This window comes from Excalfactoria chinensis, chromosome 5 (assembly GCF_039878825.1).
Source record: "Excalfactoria chinensis isolate bCotChi1 chromosome 5, bCotChi1.hap2, whole genome shotgun sequence".
Classification (NCBI taxonomy): domain Eukaryota; kingdom Metazoa; phylum Chordata; class Aves; order Galliformes; family Phasianidae; genus Excalfactoria; species Excalfactoria chinensis.
In genome coordinates this window covers 38,969,717-38,990,663 of record NC_092829.1, presented here as the reverse complement: position 1 = coordinate 38,990,663, position 20,947 = coordinate 38,969,717, and the positions used below count along the sequence as shown (strand labels likewise).

General features: G+C 37.6%; 1 protein-coding gene across 2 annotated transcripts in view; it reads right to left on the bottom strand.

Annotated features, from left to right (window-relative positions):
* Positions 1-20,947, bottom strand: part of INSC (INSC spindle orientation adaptor protein) — a 115,616-nt gene that overhangs the window by 74,885 nt on the left and 19,784 nt on the right. For both annotated transcript variants that reach the window (XM_072338347.1, XM_072338348.1), the window contains one exon: positions 4,394-4,484. In XM_072338347.1, coding sequence (XP_072194448.1) covers positions 4,394-4,446 — 53 coding nt within the window. In that variant the 5' untranslated portion in view covers positions 4,447-4,484. The remainder of the gene's footprint in view (positions 1-4,393; positions 4,485-20,947) is intronic.

Below are 20,947 nucleotides of genomic sequence, written 5' to 3'. Positions count from 1 at the left end.
CCTCAAATGCAGCGTTATCAGAACAACTCTTTTCAGTTGTATAGAGGTCACATGAAGTTCAAGAAGTAAAATCCAAGATGTAGATCTTAAAATAATTCAGTCCCCGAGCAGGTAAAAATGCATCCTGCTTCACAAAGACCATTACACTATCTTCTTTACAAGAAACATATTGCCAAATGTGTTTTCCATGTGAGACTGTAACTTCCATTTAAAAAAATTCCATTATAAACTTCCATATTTTTCATCCTAAGATGCCTCTATATTCCATGAAAGCCTGTATGATTGTTATCTTGATTGAGGAGGAAAAACAAGTAGAATCACTGCAGTTTCTGTAGTTTAATAAATAAATAAATAAATAAAATATCTCTCTTGCTGCAAGTTTCAGTTTTCAACTTCTGACCAATATTCTCTGTTAATATAGCAATTTAGTCCTAACTATTTCTTTCTTCCAGTATCCAGAATTTTTTAGCATTGTTTCTATCAATACCTCTTTGCTTATTGGGCAAACAGCATAGTAACTAGAGTTGTGAAAGACATGGTCCCTACCACTTCATGGATGGAATGCTTTGGTACTAGAACTTTGAAGATAGCCTTAGAAGTGTTTGTTTTCCACTTGGTTACTGAAAGTCTGTGAACAAATAATCTAGAATATCCTGCAGCCTGTAACAAGAATCATAGAACGGCCTGGGTTGAAAAGGAGTACAATGATCACCTAGTTTCAACCCCCTTGCTATGTGTGGGGTCATCAACCAGCAGACCAGGTTGCCCAGAGCCACATCCAGCCTGGCCTTGAATTCCTTCAGGGATGGGGCAACCACAACCTCCTTGGGCAACCTGCTCCAGTGTATCACCACCCTCTGAGTGAAAAACTTCCTCCTAATATCTAACCTAAACCTCTCCTGTGTCTCAATTTAAAACCCTTGTACTGTCACAATCCATCCTTGTAAAATATTCCTGTCCATGAGATCCACTGAGAAAATAAAGGTTTGAGTTCTCCTATGATTACAACTCTGCATTGATTTACAAGGCATGCATAGTTTTTTAATATATATTGAATACATTCTTTGTTCAACTTTAAAGTTATCCCTATAGTAGGATTTATTTTCTAAGTCCTTGCATGAACCTCACTTATCCAGTAATTTCCACAATATCTGATACAATGTACAGATTAGATGTAGTCAGTATGGCTTGTATATTTTCTTTCATCAGAGAGTAAGCATGCATATGCAGAGAGCAGATCTCCAGCCACCATTACCTACCATGCAGAAACAGAAAATAACATTGCAAGAAATTAAAGAAGTTAAAGGAAATATATATATATATATATATATATATATATATTCAAGGTAAAACAAACAAAGAAACAACAATCACCACCACCAGAATGCATACTGAAAAAAATCCAGATCTCTCCAGAGCTGATTGCCACTTTAACAATTGCTTAATAGCCGAGAGCATGAAACTCTTAATTTATGTAACGGGATACCTAAGCAGATACTTTAGAGAAGTTATCAGAACACCTGCAGATACATGGCAGTTTAAAGAGCAGAGCAAGGCTATAAATATGCATCGAGTGACCTCATTCATATTGTTCTTTCATAGGTCTCGGGTCCTCAGAGAACAGAAAAAGGAAGAATGTAACAAAAGGAGGAAGAACTGACTTTTGGTTAAGAACTGGGAGACAGGAAACCTGAATTCTAATTTTGGCTCTGCCACAGAAGTCCTTTATGGCAAATTGTTCTGATTTCAGGTGGATCAAGTCAAGGAAGTGATTTTCAGAGATCTTAACTACATGTACCTAGAGTTCAAAGCCTTGTCTGGTTTCTCTGCCTCACCTTCTTCATCTGAACCACAGTGATTAAGAAAAAAAATACTCTCATCTATATCAATGGCACAAAACTCAGTAAGAAAAAATAATAGTATTAAAAAATTTCTAAAAATATCACCTCGTAGGGCTCATCTTTTTGGTCTTCAGAGCATTCACTTTTAACAAAAAACAAGCTTTTAAATATTCAACATTACCTTTGCTCCAATGCAAGCTGAAGTTATAACCCAGCGGATTATCTTTCTTCTTTAAAACAGTAAGGATGTTCAGAGTATGTATTGAACAATCCAGCAGTATTGTATTTCTGAGGCTCGAGAAGACAGACTCGCTCTGCCACTGCTATCACTTCATTTTCAAGAGTACTTCCCAGTTTTATCCTGCAGATTTCAACATTTTTCAGCAAGATAACTTTATCTCTGTTCCATTTTTTAAATTCCTAATTTCCATGAAGAATCCTCCTATATTTAAGAAGTTGTGTATTTATAGGGTTTTGTTGTTTTTGTAGCTTAAGTACTAATTGTAATGAATTTCTCTCAGTTACAAGAGTGAACAGAACATATAATCCAGGAAAACAAAACCAGCATTCTATTTTGCTCTTTATTATGAGTACCTTTGTTTAGCTGAATGACTTCAGATTCAGTATTCTAACTGCTAATTTTTGTTTACTGTGCAGTATGGAAAGAGCAAGAAACCACGACTACCATTAAGAAATGGGTACATTGTTTTAATTTAAAGCAAACAAAAAGGCTGATGAACTTTTATTACAAAGGAACAGAGGAAAGGGACCTAATAGAAAGACCATCTTTTTTGCATTAGCTTTCCCATCTGGAAAACTCACCAGAAATATGAGAAAAACAGTTCCAGTAGAAAGACATGGGTAAAGAGTCAGTTTTCAGAAGCTATACTGAAACACATGGGGACAAGAGAGAGTATTTACTTATTTTACAATCTCACTATATACAGTTGTCCTGCTAGGCCATGCACTTCATCAGAGCGTAACACTTTCTGCTGTATGAGACTTTTCCCACATAACTTACAAAAAGATACAGTGAAAAGTCAACGCAAGGTGCATACTTTTGTTAACGTACTGTTGTAGAGTCCTCTTTCCTCCCTGCACACAGCAGAACTGGCTTTCAGACAGGTTTCCTTTTCAGCAGTTTCCAGCCTACAGATTCATAACATTCAGAACTTTTCAGTTCTGTGCTGTTACATCTGAGCACCATACGCACTGTTACTTCTCCACATTTCCAGTCACTTAACATGGGCAGTCTGCAGCTAATATCTTCATTTACTTGCAAAAAAGTTTCCTACCATCAACTTGGATCAGCCCTCACCATCCACAAGTCTTACTGCTTTTAGTCCTGCTTGCATCTAGTTTTCTGCAAGAGGCTTCACTGACCCATGTTGCAGTGGAAGATTCTGCACAGCAGTTGGTCTACTATTAAACTACAATTCTATTTCCAGAAGCAATTAGTTATTACTAAGAAATTAAACCAGATATCAAGCACCTAATCTGATCTGAGCATTTCCAAATGCAAGTAATTAATCTGACAACACTGCTATGCATCACTGATAAAAACTAATGAAAGACAGTATACCTCACTGCTGTTTATACAAGACCAATTCACACCTGGTTACCCAAGATCTGTAGGACTCTCACTGGTTCCCAGTACACAGAATCCAACATATGGTACTCATTTACTTTCTATCAGGAATCCCCAGGTTGTTTTCCTCCACCTAACATTTACTCCAGAAGACAGTGTACACAAATTGTCTTTCTGCAACTGAAAGCCCAGTCGCGTTATCAAAATATCTACTGGAAGATTCAGATAGTGAAAAACAGAGAAATATCAAAATTCATTGAGAAGAAAAGAAAATTCATATTCTGAGAATGCATGTCAGCAGCCAGTTGACTGCAGGAAAGAAAATCTGGCCTGACGACAACTAAGAAAAATAATGAAATTTCAATCCTTCCTGCTTCTGATTTTACCCCTGTATTCAGCAGCCCCCAGAAATCAATTATGCTACATATCAAGACTGTAGCTCAATGAAAACGAATGATTGTATTCATTATCCATTTTTTCCCTTTCCACGAAGCCTCCATTATCATAGATGTGAAACTATGACAGATACTAGGTGCCAACCTGGAGTCAGATTCTAAAAACCAATTGATTAATGTAATCACCAGTACTTCCAGTCATGCATGGGGACAAGCAAGATTCTACTGAACCTTTAATATTAGTACCACAGCTACAACTAGAGGAAGTAAATGAGGTTCAGTAAATTTATATTTATAGTTTCTAGTAGTCTTCAGAGTAGAGGGAGTGCTAGAGATTTTCGTCAAGACAAAGAGCCAATCCAGTAAACTGTCATTGCTAGACCACAAGCAAGCTCACCCATTTAAAACAGTAGCTGCATGTTTACTGTCATGATTTACCAGGGAGAATGTAAACACATTCAAAAAATGTGTTTAAAATGACTTTTTTATGTAGCATTGGATCCTAAACAACAAAGTAGCTTTGGCAGCATTTAGTCACTTAAATCTGCATGAAAAAGAGTACGACTTACCGCTGAACAGGTAAAGGAAGGGAATCCAAGTGGTCCTCACCCTTAAAAGCCATATTTATCCCCTTGTGAACTCTTCTCCATAGGTCACAATCTAGAAAGAAAAATGTCTTTCAGTAAACCTCAGAAAACTCAGGCCTCTTCAGTCCAGTGTGGTATGTTATTCTCCACTAATTTGAAGAATTAACTCATTAGAAACAATTCAAAAGACTTTTTTCTAAAGGATACCACACAATTTCAGCAAGTAATCAAAGCCAGTAACTAACACTAGGCTTCCTGATATAGTGCCTGACCTAGTGGGTGGTAATCCTACCTGCAGCAGGGCGTTGGGAACTAGATGATCTTTCCAACCCAACCCAAGTCATTCAGTGATTTCACAGCACAAGAAATACAGGGTTCTGTATATTAACAAACTTATTGGATTACTATGCAGGTCGCAGGCACCTGGGCTGAACATATTGCTGAGTCAACACAGCTATTATTTAGCCTTGTTTTTAAGCCATGTTGCATTAACTAAACAAATTTCTTCTCAGTGCAAGACTAATTCTTCAGGTTATCATGAGAAAGAAAGCATAAAAGTTAAAGCAAGTGCATTGTCACATGACTTTGAAATCTAATAATGTTACAATTACAGAAAGATTATTGTTGTCCAAGTAATTCAAGTATTAGATCATAGAATCATAGAATTGCCCAGGTTGGAAATGACCTTCAAGATCATCAAGTCCAACTGCAGATCCTTCTACATTAAGTAATTTCATTTTCCTATTAGCTCAAAATGCTGTACACATCTTTCTCCATATTTTACCTGAGAAGAATCCTCCAAATATCATTGGACAGGAAAAAGTAAGAAAGTACCAAAGAAGTGGGAACCATCTCCCTCCCACAATCCTCTTCTAAGAGGAAAAAAAAAAAACAAAACAAAACCACTCATCTTACACTAGGGCATTATCCCTTATAAATCAATGAATATTCTGAACAGAAACCAGATGCTTTAGTCTACAGAAATAGTTAATCAATTCCAACTTATCCGCATGGATGGAGGAAGAGCTAACAAAAAATATTTTAAGGAAGAAATTAAGCCATGACTCAAGAATGAGGAGATAAGAGAACTTTGAGGAGGCAGGAGGACTGGAGAAAACACTGCTTTCTTACATGTGAAGAAAAGCCTGAGATGATTGGATCTCACTTAGAGAAAATAGTTGACATGGGAATTCAATGCTCTGTCTGTCACCAGCTAAGGGAAAATGATGGGTTTTTTCTTATGCAACCACTTGTGAAATTCTGCCATCTTGTATTGCCTACTTCCTGAAAGCTGAGTCAGTCACTATTCAACAAATTTGCCACTTCAAATTGCTCCTAATGGATGCTGAGGACTTACCTCAGCATCCTTCCTATCCACTTGATCTTATTGCTAATGCCTGTCCCTCATACATAGGGTTATTAGAATCAAAATAATGTGTTCTACATGCTACATGCTCAGCTGACTACTAGCTCCAAATTACTTGAGTAAAGTTGCCTGTACCCTACCACCTCAAATCTACCCAGAAGTACAAAAAAAATTTTAGCTCATATTTCAGTATACTCCTGTAATTAGGTGCATGTGAGATAAATGTGCTTTTTCTTTTTCAAAGGGCAATTTCAATAATGAAAAACTAACCCTTAAAAAAATTACAAGTGTACAATATTTAATAAAATATACCTGAATTATTACATCTTCAATTATGAAAATATTAGTACACATTTTCCTGCTCCCATGACATTCCACAATCAGAAAACCAGGCTTGTTTGTCAGTCCTTGCTTTTTTTAAAAAAAAAAAAAATAAATCATTTTTCATATGATGTACAGACAGCTCTAGCAATTGGAAGAACTTTTTTTTTTTTTTCCTCTATTAGTAGATTTTCTTTTTTTTTCCTTTGTCAAATAGACTTAAGAATATCAAATACAAATAGCCATAGAATTAGCTTTACTGAAAATAGCTGATAGATGCTATCTCCACTTGGGAACAAGACAATCAAAGATAAATGTATCTGTATAAAATCTTAATCTCCAGGATGAACTTCCCTAGCATGTAAAGAAACAGGAAGTGTTCTTTCAGTCTGCAGAAATACAGACTTGATGGACTCTGATCATCTCCTGTTCAGCATACTCGCCATCTTCTACTAAAGGAACAGCTCCTCAACAAGCTGAAGCTGTTTCACCATTAGCTCAGCCCACTAGCAGTATACACATCAGAGTATCTGATGTATTCCATTACTTATTAACAGTGACAACATATGCAGATTAATTAGATTATTGCATCTCATTGTTCACTGTAAATTAGAAACATGACAAAAATACAGCTTTTTTTAGTTTTTAAATGTTGTCTTCCTACAAAACATACATACACATTATGGCTAAGAGACTTTAAAAACATAACCAACTCCTACTTAGAGTCACTCATGTTTCAGGAACAACAAGATACCTCACCCATATCTTAACCAGTCTCAAAACTACAATTAGAATTCAACTCAAGATTTTCAGCCCAAGCTGGTGTGCACATAAATGCTACACACACTGCATATGTGTATAATGTATACACACAATAATAATTTTTTCAACTCTATAGATACTCATAGGAAACATTAGCAGAAACTATATCTTTTTTCATCAGCTTTCAGTGAAAGCTGGATCAGGCCCGCAGGTGGCCAGACATGCTGCCTAGGCAAATGTACCAAAAATAACACTGCCTCTGATTTGCAATACTGGTCATTTTGGTACAAATTTGAGTAGCACCCTTGTGCTGAAATAATAAAAAGAACTTATTCTTGGACTTAAATAAGGCCAACTTTTAATAACTTCCATAGGATTTTACATAAATGTCTCTATATACGCTTGCATCATCATCATAAATAAGTTATGATCATGTTTAATTCTCCTGGTAGATAGCAGTGTGTGCACAGAGAAGTAGATGTATTCAAGGCAGTCTGTCCTCATGTCCTTCATCTTTCTCTTTGTCCTATCAACACGGAATTAGATTATGTTATTCCCTTACATTTAACTAGACGTAGATAAGAAGACCACAAACCACATTTTATTCCCACCAAAGACAGCCAAAAGCTTCTTTCAGAAAAATACCACACAAAGTGAAAACAAAACCTCACCCTGCATCAGCATGTAAGGACTGCTCACAGAAAGAGCAGTGAGAGTAGAAAACTGCATTCATGGCAGAAAAAAAAATTACTAAGAGGTAACTTGCTCATACATATGCATCATACCTTGATGCTACAACTGAAAGCTCACTGTCTAGCCTACCTAAAAGTTAAAGAAGGAAGAGACTCAACCCAACAGAAATCAGGCCTTCCTAGCACAGCAGTGTATCTGGGAGGCATTGAGCTGCTGGTTCCAGAAGAGCAGATTCCTTCTGTATTACAGGAATTCCCTGCTGGGAGCCTCTTCTCCCTCAAGGCAGTTTTAGTATGAGAGCAGCTTCTGAAGCACAAGATGGCTTTTAGCACCATAAGAAAGATCTTATTTCTGCTGGGAAAACAGAATCAACTTTGTCATACCTCCCAGTTTAACTTATTTCTCCGTCTTTCAATGTAACTTATGGAATTAATTTAGAAATAAGAAGGACCTCAGTTCTGTTTCTCTTAAATTTATCTGAAAACAACACAGTAACAGCAAACATTCAAGGTGAAATAGGTGCAACTTATTAACTCCTACTACTGGTGGCCTTAATGAAGCTCTTCATCACAGAACAATGCTCTGAATAATTAAGTTCTGGCTGTCACACAAATTCTCATTTTGAACTCATTCACCACTCACTCCCCATCCTTGTAAAAGCTCAAATCAAAAGGCAAATGTATGAACTTCTGCCATCCCACACTTAGCACCCTAACATCACAATTTCAACAGTAACATCTTAAAGTAAGGTCAATGAAGAACATCATTTGTCTTTCTGAGTGACAGAAAACCATGTATCTAGCATGCAATTATTAGTAATCATCAGAATTAGAACAGCATGTTACCCACAAGTAGCACTGTCAGCCTGAGAATAAGACATTAGCCAGAAGTCATTTTAGACTATATCTCATTTGATTAATATTAACAGTTCCTGTCCATATTAAGAGCATGGTATCTGTTCTGCCAAACAGAGCCTGAATTTTATAACTCTGAGAGTCTGGGAATCATTAGTTATTATTATTATTATTCTGGTACATGGAGTAACTGTTAATGGAATGTCACAAATCAAATTAAGAACATAATTCTGCCAGTATTTATGTGATCAGCTGGAAAGTAAACACATACACCGTGCCCTTCAGCAACATGCCTAGCCCATCTGAAGCTTTTCGTACAAGCCATTTGAGGTGTCAGGATACTGTGGTCATTTTGCATTATAACATATTTTTGCAGGCATGAATTATAATAGTAGAAGTCAACTCAATATTAAGCCGGGTGTCACAAATTTAAGAAGCCATAAAACCAAAATCAAGAAGTAAAGAAGAGTCCTTTTAACTATGCATTAAATTGGGTTCTATTAGCATGGGATCATGTATACAAATGTTCATACAACACTTCCAGAGTGCAGAATTCAAAGCAGAAAAGTAAAAGAGAGGGAAACAGGTGCTACCTGCAGCATTCATTCACATTAACTGTTCTTGCAAAACCAATAATCAAATGTGAAGCAGCGCTGAGTAGTTAATTGATGTATTATGTTTCCCATCTTCCTAGTGTTTTGCAGGGAAGATCTCATTTCATGCAATTATGTTCATCCTTGACAGAATCCACAGTGCATACATATCTAAATAGTAACTCAAACTGAAATCAGTGTGGGTTTTCTGTTTTGGATTACTCATCTCAGCTTTACTGTACACAGCTATAACATCAAAACAGAAAAAGAGAAGAGACGTGAACCAAATCTCATGTTAAAGATCATCCTGAAAACCAAAAGATTACCTCATTCTGGAGATCATAAGTTAGCCCACATGCAACACTGCCAGCAGTCAAGAATCAAAGGAGAGAAGACAAACAAACAAACAAAAATACTTAAGCGTGTCTCCTATGATTGACTCTCATTCGTCTTCATATAAAGTTTGAGATTTCCTCATTCACATCCTGGTTTTAGAAACTTCAGAATGTTTTCCTTGCACATACAAGAATTTTTGGGATTACCACAATGCAAAGATCTGCTTTCAAAGCAAAAGATACGAGCTCATTCATTCAATATCTATATTTTAGCAAGTAGAATGTGGAAATTCACTAAGTGGGATACCTGCAGTACAACCAGAAGGTCTGATTGCACTGGGAGGAGAAACAGAGTCCCATGTTACCCTAGTAATCCAGCACTATCCATTACCAAGTATTCATATAACCAGAGATCAGGAATTAGTGAGATCTCCAATACAGGTGGGTCTTTCACCAAAGCATATTCTTTCTTACAACATATCTTTCACAGATTTTCCCACTTAGATATAAAAATCTCAAGAAAGATGGAGCTTACATCACTGAGTCCTGTATTATAGAATATTTAAAATAAGGAGATAGAGAAGGGTGGAACTGACTTTCAATTGCTTTCCCACCTGCCCCTCTCCATCAAAAGTTATTTTGGACAAAAAGCCACTGAGCTAATCACTTAGTTGGCTTTGTGGTTTTTTTTAATGTTCTCAGTGAAAGTCTTTAAAGTCTCCCATTCTGTAAGGGACACACCAATTTACATAGATGGCAGTATTATGGGAGCAAGCTGATTAGCGGTCACATTCCTAGCAATTTGCATTTTAGAGGCAGTTTGGCTGGAAAAGAATTTGCTTTTGAGGTTCAGAAACTGAATAATAGGTGGCAAGTTGATGCACTCCAGAGCTATATTTTATCTCTTATAGAATAATCACCACATAAAAATGTTTATTGGTTCTAAAGGCAGCATTAATGCTGCTTACTGCCATAAAACGCTATAAAATGCTGAGAGGTACAGCTCCTCTGCATTCACACTTTCTTTGCTTTCTAGCAGACTGTGATTTTCCCCTCTTGTTTTAACCAAAGGAAAAACCAGCTTGACATCACCTACACCAAAGCAAATCTCAATCCAAGCACTCACAGTAGAGGCATCCCCGCTTGGCAACAGCCTCTTGGCTTCCAAGTTTTTTCTGAAAATAGAAGCTCCGTTTGGTGGCCCAGTTTGTCTCCTCAGTGGATCACCATGGCAACGGCTGCCTCCCCTCCAGCCACCATGTGAGGGTTTTCCCTCAGGTGTCCAGCTGTCATCAGACAAAGAATAACTTGTTTTCTTTTCCCTCTTCCATGACTAGACATGAGCAGTAGAGTCACCAGCTGTAAATTCCGTAGCTCGTGGATGCACGCAGCATGGAGGCTGCATCATCACAGGCCTGAGTGATGGTCAGGCAGTTCCCGCCCTTTTTCTAACACCTGATTTACAGGCCTGAGGGATTTGCATTGCCAGTATAAACAAGTGGAATTCCCTCGTTTTTACCCTTGATAGTAGTCATTTGCAAATGCATTCCAGCATAAAAGCCTGCTCATCTCATCTCTCCCATGCTGCTGGAGACAGGGTCTTGTCTCCTCCCCAGTCTATTCTCATGGAAAGGGCAAGAATAAAAGGGCTGAAATGTAAGCACACCACCGTATAGAGCACAGATTGCAATCAAAGGGGATTTTTGCACAGCCTAATCTGTGGCAAGAGAAGAGCAATGTGTCATTAGAGCAGCAGGCTGCAAACAAATTTCAAAGGGGGATCTGTACATGACGTTGAGCAAGTGGCCTGCAGCTGGGCTCAGTGCTCTGCAAGACACCTGCCAGCAACACGGAGTGTAGAACTAAACGTCAGGCAGGCTTGTGATGCAGGTACGTGCAAGACAAGCAAAAGCTGCAAAAGCACTAACATCTAAAGAAAGCCACAATGAAAGATTTACTTGCACGTTTCCTCCATGATTTTTCAATAGATGCTCAGGCAAGGAAGTTGTTAGATGTTGCTTTAGGTGGGAAGGGCATTTAATCACTCCTTCTTTCTTACACCTCTTTTAAGTTACTCTAAAATTGAACCTCTAGTATGTAAACTTTTTTTTTTTTTTTTTTACTTTTTTTTTCCCTCCTTTAAACTGATGTTTTTTCATCAAGTTCCTTTGATTCTCCTACTGGATGTGTCAGACTTGGATAACAACTCTACTAACTCCATAGCCTCACCTCACTCAAGCAAAGTCCCACTTCCTTGTGTTGGTTTTGCTGCTCAAAAGAAATGGCCACTGACGACAACAGTTTTTCTGTTATTTGTAAGCATGGCCTTTTAGGTACAAAGGTGTTATAACTACAGCTATTCCCCCTACAAACACTAAAAGAGTCCCAGTTAAGCTTGAAATGAGAAGAGAGAAAATAAAGCCATCTCTTTCTTCAGGTAGGAAACGAAGAAACAGAAATTAAGTGACTTAATTGAAGCCAAACAGTACACAACCCAATCCTGTAGTTTTGTTCCAGGAGAACATGATAACCTAGTACTTAACAGCTTCAATAAAGGGAAAAGTGTAAAAGTAACTTGCCTGCTGCAAGGAGAGAGGACTGTTACATCTGCACATCCCTGTCTACAATCCATTTTCTGTAACAAAAGGATTTCATCTTTTTTAATATCCATTTGAGTTAGTCAGACAGGAAGTATGAAAGACATTTTTGGTTATATCAATATTCCCTTACAGAAAAAAAAAAAAAATATATATATATATATATATATGACATTTTAAACAGAGATGAGGAAAACAATAGTATTAATTCAGGTCACAGCCCACACTTCCAGAGTGTTTATTGGAAGTATTACAAGGCATTACATGGTAATCAATGGTGGTATTTTCACAATATTTGCTAGCAATCATTAAGTTTTTCCATTTTGTGGAGTTAATATCCGTTGGTTTTTTTTGACACAACTCTGAAAATCTTAAAACCAACTTTAGCCTGATAAATGCACATTTATCTATAAGTTAAATGCAGAAATCTAATAGCACCTCTCTCTAGTAATTGAACAGTCTCTATTTTAATTATCAGTGAACTTCTTACTTCTATCACTAAAATTTACCATCCTGTTTCCTTCTACATATTGGGTAAGAGAAACAAGAGGACATTAAAGATCTATGGAAAAGCTAACATGGAAGAAAAATAATCAGTTACTTTAACAGAACACAGAAACACGAAGCCCACTTATCAGCAAGTTTGTGAACCTGTACCAGGCTATCTTCATGCTAATTGCCTTACAGAATCTCTTTTCTAGAAGGAGACAAATCCGCTAGAGTAACACAAACTTCCCACAAGCTGAAAAAGAAGCAGTAAGCTTGTGCCTGTAAACAAAAAAACAGAACAAAACAAACAAAGAAACAAAACAAACAAACAAAAAAACACACACACAAAAAAAAAAACCACAGCAAGAATTGAATATTGAATACTGTTATTTGCTTTTTTTCCTCCAATAACCCCAATTAACTCCCCCAGACAGTATGTCAACAGAAGTCTGTAAGCCCATCCATTAGAATTCTACACAGAGTCAAGCAATAAGGCAGCAGCGGGATTTTACTTCTTTTACTAAATTAGAAACTGCTGCATTTATATTACTGAACCACTATCAGGAGTATCCAGTTAGACATTTTCTCCCTACATCCTTCACAAAGAGTGATGTGAAGGGGACAAAAACTTACAATAAAAATGCAGATAGGGAAACCCCAGAAGTACTAGAAGTAGAACAAATTGCTCTGTGGGATCATTCCCATATTCACTGTCTCAGGGACAGGTATAACATGGCCAGACCACATCAGGAAGATCCTAGCAGATCTAAAGGCTCAGGGGTCAAGCCTTATTTTGGGAATAGCTTGGAGAGAAAAGTGCAAAACCTACTTCAAAGCAACGTGCTGCACTCAGACTCCATCAAACTCAAAAACTGTTGAGTTCCAGAGGACCAATCAGAGTTCAGATGGTGTTGTCTGTTATTTTTGTTTTTTGTTTTTTTGTTTTGTTTTGCTTTTCTCCTCATGTACTAAACTGAGCCTCTAAAGAGAAGGGCCAAGGAAGTGTTAGTAGAGTTCTGTATGCTTTGATTTTAAAAGTGATTGTGTAGAAGCACTGCTTTAAATTTGGAAGACATACAAACTATGGCCTATATCCTTCTCTCTCATTTGTAACTCCCAAATACATAGCAAGTTGCTAGACTCCAGCATCTTACATGTCAGCAGAACTACAGAAACTGACAGCACTGCTCAGTTGATGTTTGGTAGCTTATTACACAAAGAAACTAGCAAGTAAGTTTTGAGTACAAGATGAAATACTTAATTGACTGTTCCAGGATGGCTGTATTATATGTTATATCACAATTTTCTAAAAAGTTATTAAAAGATTTTTTTTTTTTCTTTCAAGTTGTACAAGTCTCATTGCAAACAATAGCTAATAGTTTGATAAAAGTCTCTTTATTATCATGCGTTTTTAATAGCTTGTGATGGCACAAGTAGAGAATCATGCACCAGAATTAGCTGGAAGTAAAGGTTTCAGAGCCAAGCTTCTTCTGTAAGCAGCCAAATTCAAGGAATGCCTAATTATTAAGCTTAAAAGTGTTCAGATCTCAGACTGTTTTTCCTTCTCACAGAAAAACTTTGCCATGACCTTGAACTTATATCCACAATTTTGGCTTGAGCCTTGCTCTTACTTATGGCTATTCCACAGAACTTCCTTGCTAATACTTCACCAAAGTCAAACAGACACATAGTAGCATCATCTTCAAAACAGTCTGGTCACTCCCTTCCACTGGGAGTCTGTACACTACTAATCCTCTATGGAGAGGAGCTAAAAGACCAAGAACATTTTTAAGCAAGAAAATTCTTCCTGAATTTCCATTTCCAGAAGTTTGGTGTTGACTGTTTCAGTGGAAGCACACCAAAACTTAGCTGAGGCTAATCCATGGATCTAAAACTTCAGTCTTAAGTCTTGTTTCTATTGCTACATGCAATATCTGGGAGCAGACTATTTCCCATTTACAAGAAGAGGACAACCATTGCAAAGCAACTCCAAAATCTCTCCATAGAGGTCATTTCACCAATACTACCCTGTTCACCAACTATAGAAAGTTTATAAGTTTTATGTCGCCCTTTTTCATGATAAGCTCCCCCCTCATTTTTTTGTTTTCCAGGGTTCATAAAGCTTAAAGAATCTAACAACAATTCCACATTTACATCATCTGGACTTCAAAATTTCCTGCACCAAATTATTCTTAAGTTATGCCAGTAAACACCTGAGGGCCTGGCACATGAAGTAACTTGCTGAATATTATCAATAGGCACGGGCTGATGTCTTGGCATCCAAGAAGAAGGAGGGTCTGCTATCTGAATAGTCTAGGAGACAATTCAGTCCCCACCAGCAGTAGATACTGAATATATCAGTTCACATTTAAATACAAGTTATCCAGCAAGACCCGAGACAGGAGCTTCAGAGGCACTGTATGTAACATGTTTCAGTCAAGGCCTATATGAAAGAAGATTCTTGAAACTGTGCTTTTGACATTCACTACTATGTCACATACCCATTTGAAACTTGTGCAGATGGACCAGCTTTGATAGCTCCTGTCATCACAGACCTCAGTGAAAAACTTCCTCCGGAAGTTCAACCAATGCCCACATAGCAGTCCCAAATACTGAAAATCATTTCTTTATATTAAGATCAACAGCTATGACCAGCACCATGTACATATAAGCAAGAAAAGGGACATCAATGAAATGGAGGAAAAAATAAATGTAAAATGTAAATGTGTAAAATGTAAATCAGCTCTGAGACCCAGCCACCTAACTGTCCATTAAGATATCAAAACAGATGCTTCTTTTAATTTTATAGTCTTCTAAAAGGAAACCCAAGGAAAAGCTGAGCATTACTCATGGTGGATCTATAGGATGGAGCTTTCGACTCATGACTCATCCAGTATAAGTGAAAGCAGTTCATAAGCAGAATCTGAAAAGTTTCAAAGCAGATGAATATACCTTTAAATAAACCATTTCAGTAAAAAGGATAAAGAAAAAATCATTTACAGGAAGCAGAGGACAGCGGTTACAGCTAAAGAATGAAAATAAGGAAGTCATCCTACTTTCTACAATAAGGTTTGTCACCAACTTTCTCCAAGTTACAGAGCAAGTTACTTAACTTCACATTCTGCAGTGATGCTGTATCTAATGCTTCTTTTCTTTCCAATGCCTTCATGACCAACTATATTTACAATGTTTTTGGAGTAGGTTTTTCTGTTGCTGTTCATTTGGGTGTTGGGATTTTGTTGTTGCTTTATTTACAGCACGCAAGCCTTGAGCTGATTCTGAAATATCTAACTAAAGCTAATTCTGAGAACAGTATTTCACATACATGAGACTAGAATATCTAGTGTACAAAAAAGGAGATTTTTAGATGTGGGATGGTTTACCACTGACAGGAGATGACTGAAGGGATCTTCTTTAGTAGAACAGGGGAAGGAGAAGTCAGGCTGTTTAACTTAGAACCCCTAAAATATGACAATAAAAGAGAGAAAAGTTAAATCTCAGAAGGGAAGTATCATTTGTTCCCATGCTTTCCTTGGAACTCAGAGGGCAGTATGTACAGAACAGCTAATGGCAGAAGACACGTTAGTAAACTTCATAAAGGAACACGCTCCTTAGTAACAGAAGTTAAACTTATCCCTAATCTAAAAACAAAAAATCATCATAATTAGAACTGGTACCTCACAACAGTTGCTACTCGTCTTGCTTCCTCTTCTTCAAATAAGATTGAAATTAGAGGTTTCCATTCTAAAGACCAATATCTTTCAGGATGTCAAAGAACAGACCAGGAGAACCAGAAGTAAGCTTGAGGCCAGGAGAAATCAATAAGAAAGGCACATACACTGAAATACCCAATAGCCCTGATGGTGATTTCGGTGGTGAAATAAATCCAAAGCACATGGTATATTTAGGGGTTAAGATCTTGCTAAAATTGTGTGTACAAAGCACAAAATTCTGCAAATAATTACCAGGTCATATACTCATAGAAGTCAAGAGAAGCTATTTTATTACTTGTTCATCTTATTCACAGAATAGAGACAATATTAGTCAGCACAATTAGCTATTCGTGAGCAAGAAGTCTTCAATCAGTGAGGAAGGAACGTAATTAAAATGAGGGAAATCCAAAACAGTTATACCTACCAATCATGTCATCTAAATTGTACTATTTTCTTCGCTAAAAATAAAGCTTAGAAACAAAGATGCCATATTTTATGCAAGTTCTTGATTACCTTTCTGCCGAGGGAGCATGTAATTTACAAGAAAGAGGACTTAAAGCTTTAAGTGCCTCTGACTTAATTCAGCATGCTGTATTGATGGTCCCATTTAGATGATTCCATTTTAGGCCCCTCTAACGCATTAAAGGCATGACTTACTCACATCCATTTGGCTAATGATCCCCTACTGCTCTAAAGTAAATGACAGCTATTTACAGTAAATTATTCAATTAGATAGAGGGAAGTGCAGCATTCATTTTATATTGTTTGACATGGCAAAACAGAAGTGTGCAAGAAGGCAGGTGGGGCATTTTAATCTTTCAGAATCAATTGTTTAATCCACAGCAAGAAAATGCACTCTGCAATACTCATCACCGTCACAATGTTGTTGTAAACATTCTAAGAGATACTGATGTTGCAACTCCGGATAATACAATTCTGTCTACTTCAGAAGTCAGTCATCACGCAACGCAAGGAATGCCATTAGGCAGCATCTTGTACAACTGTTTTCTCTTTGATTATAAATTCCAGTTGTGCACAATGAGATTTTTCCTTCTTTAGACACGTGCCCCCTGGCGCCTTGGAAACCAAATTTCTTAAAAAAAGATCTGGGGAATCTGCAGTCCTGACTCTCAATTGATTGTAATGGCATTTATACTACTAAGTGCTTACCTCACTTTCAAAGAGAGGACTGAATCTCCCAAGACATTTGGGCTGAAGGATATTTTTTTCTTCCTGGATTACAGGGAAAGGACAGCTCAGCTGCCCTACAAAATAAGAAAAGGGATTCAGAAAATTAATCAGATAAAGGACAAGCTTGTTAAAGGAGGAATTCTCCTTATCATGGGTATGAGCACAAAGTCCAAGGCATAAGTAAAGCTCAAGGCTGGCAGTGACCGTCTTCTCACAGCTCCTACGTTGCTAGCATTTAAAAGAGAGGGGAGAAACGAACGGGCATAGTGCCTGAGCCCTCCCAGCTCACCGATTTTTGGAGTTTATCTTGTGTGAATCTGGATCACTGCAGAACAAGTACCAGGCACCCCAAATAGAAGATCATTGTCTCACTTGCCAGTGCATTTAATTTTCCCTAGGCAGAGGGCCAAGTTCAGCAGACACAGATCCTACTAATTTTAATGGAAGTCGCACTTGTCTATGCCAGCAAGTGAAGTTTGCTCCAGGGACTGTGAGCACCACACTACAGTAACTACAACTGTAGCCAGCTTTTATATTCAAAGTACATGTTTGAATGGCTACAGAATTGACTACTTAGCTTTCCTTTGCTTCATCTCTTCTAATGCTACTGGCACAATCTAATGTCTCCTGTTCTTCATATGTATTTACACACTTCTCCATGAGCAAAGGGTGTCAGCCTGTCAAGGACAATGGGCTTAGGCACAGAATCAGTTCGCTGTAACTGGACTACTAGGAACTTAACTTACACCTATGTAAAAACACTGGTCAGATTTCTCAGAAGACCTCTTATACACCATTCTTGAATTCCTAAGGAAGGACTGCTTTTCAATGGCCCCAGGGGCTATTGTCTGCAATTTTATACTTATTTTGCTAGCTAGTTTCCCCTTATGAAGTATTTATCACCTTTTAAGTCCTAGCTCCTTCCGAGCAAAGTATATTTCAATCAAATATTAGCTGAAATCTTCAGTGGCTTTAACCAACAGGTGCTGTGCAAATTCATACCAAGCACACCCATTCCAGCACTCACAGAAACCCAGAAATCCTCTCTATCTGAAGTACTTTTCAGGGAATGTTGTAATACAAATTATATTAGTAACAATTCCAGGCCTCAGCAAGTTGTACTCTGGTTCTTCGCCCTCCAGAGTGGACAACTCTGCTTTACCTACACATCTTCCCTGCTTCCCCTCCTGCTCTCAGACTAAACAGAATTATATCTGCTGACATTCCTCCACTGCACAAGTGGCCAGGCTTGCATTCTTTAAGTATGTGATGATCCTCTGAAAAGTTCCACTGTTACTTTTGGCTGAAAAATTACCTGTCCGAAAGGCACTGAGTTAAGCCACATTGCAAGCCAAATTCTTCATTTACTAAGAAATTCAGAGTAGTAAAAAGATAGCATAGCCCTTGAAATCACCCAGAAATATATGTACGTATATATATGTGTGTGTGTGTGTGTGTGTATATATATAAATTAAAAACAAACAGGAATAATGTGAACATGGACCCACATTTTTAATAATTTAATTCACTAAAACAGATAACTTCTCTTCACCTAATAATAAACATTTCTATAATTCTGAAATCCCCTGGACAGCCAAATAGCAAGCCCAGAGCAACTGAGACATTCAAGGTACGTTGCCAATAAAGCTGCTACCCATCATAGCTATGCTGAGCAGGATTAAAAAATGAAATATTGAGTATACAAAATAGCATGCATATTTCTGAACAGTTGTTCAGCATAGGCTGCTTTGAGTGACCACAGCCAGAAGAATGAGATGGAGGAGGCTGGAGGAGACAGTTTTTTCCCTGGCTCTTTGTAGACAGGCCCTTCCCTAGAAGCAGGCTGTTATGGGGTGCAGAGGTCCCATGCAGTTGGAGGGAGTGTGACCCAAGAATAAAGCTGGTATGATTGCCAAGAAAGTTTAGGTGTAACTTGCATAAGGTACAACTTAGCCAAGAACTAGTCACTTGACTTCAGCCTTTCAGATGGCACAGAGAGGAAAATAGAGACACGGGGACTTGCAGCTCCTGTGTCCCCATCTCTTTTGCTGCCATTCTCTGCTGTCTCAGTCATACAGCAGTTTCTCTGAAACTAACATGTTAACTGCTCCAAAAAGATTTTATTCACAAGCAGCATTTCCAAAACACTTGGACACCCCTTGCTAAGAGGCAGAACAGAGTACAATTATAGAAAAACAGAGTGCAGTTTCTATCTTATGCAGGCACCCTGCATTCTCATTCATATTACAATTAACAGACATTAAAGGTCAGGCACACATATCAGCCAGAAAATGACATGATGCTTAGTGAGCCTAAACCAGCTCCCATAACATCAAGCTTTGAGAGGTTTTTCTCAAACTAATTGACATTGTTTTCTAGCTAGAGGAACACTTAGCTAAATAAAGGAACAGGCAATGCTTCCACAAGGCATTGGGCATGCCATCCCATAACAGTCCCTCTCCCTCATTTCATAATTCATACAGGTTTACCTAAAGTATACGCACAGCATTTTTAATAGCACCAAGCATGAAGTAGCATGAGGTCTTCCAGGTCTCCCACAATGTCAGGAGCTGCTTAATACATCTTAATACTTAATACATCTGTGAAAGGAGAAAGCTAGCTTGGGGATTTTTATTTTTTTTTTAATTTAAAAAGAAGAAAACAGACAATTCTTTCTTCTCCATCAGCCAGAGGTCACCTTCTCAAAAGCCCTATCAAAAGCACTCACCTCTGTCATACCTTAGGAGCTAGGAATGGGAAGAGAAGCAAGAATGATCAAACAAAATGATGCAAGAAAGCAAATATGAGAAAAAACTGCTGTGGGGATTTATTTGTATTGAAAAAAAAAAAAAAGGAAAAAAGAAAAAAAAATAAAAGAAAAAGAAAAAAAGAAAAAAGAAAAGAAAAAGTGACACGTAAGTCTCCTCACAGCCTAAACTTCCAGATTTAGGTGTCAGCCTGTTGGAGACAGTAAGTCTGTGGTACAGAGCAGTGCTTCAGCAATGGTAAGAGCACATTTCAGGCAGTACTATGTAGTACATTATATTACTCATCCTTAAACAAGGAAAATCCATTTTTCTCTTGAAAAACAATGTGATAATTTGTTCAGTTGTTTGTTTGTTTGTTTTTTAAATCTCTTCACTTTCCCTTCATTTAATGATTTTTCCAGAAGTGCTTAAAATCAAACATTTTGAGAAGTTACAAAATCTTGCATAAAGGCTCAATTTCCTATAAGTAAATGTCCCATTTTCTGTAGTTCTAATTAGTTCTGCATTCTGTGCCATCCCTCCATTTCTGTGACTGCTGTATATTCATTCCTCCTTATTGCTTTAAGACATATATCTTTAAAATAAATCTATTAACCCATTTTGTAACTTGCATCAAAGTGGGAATCCCAGCAGAATGAACAAGACAAAATGTTTATACTTCATAAGGTTGAAGAATAGAAGATCTTTTAAACGGAAATCCCTCTTTTGGTCAAAGTCAACCGAAACACAGATGTTTATTCCAAAAGCCTTCTACCAGTGGAAGAATCTAATACAAAGCGATGCATGTGGAAGTTCCAAACTGGCAGTGACCAACATACCTTCCAAACATCAGCCAGCATACGCCTACAGATACC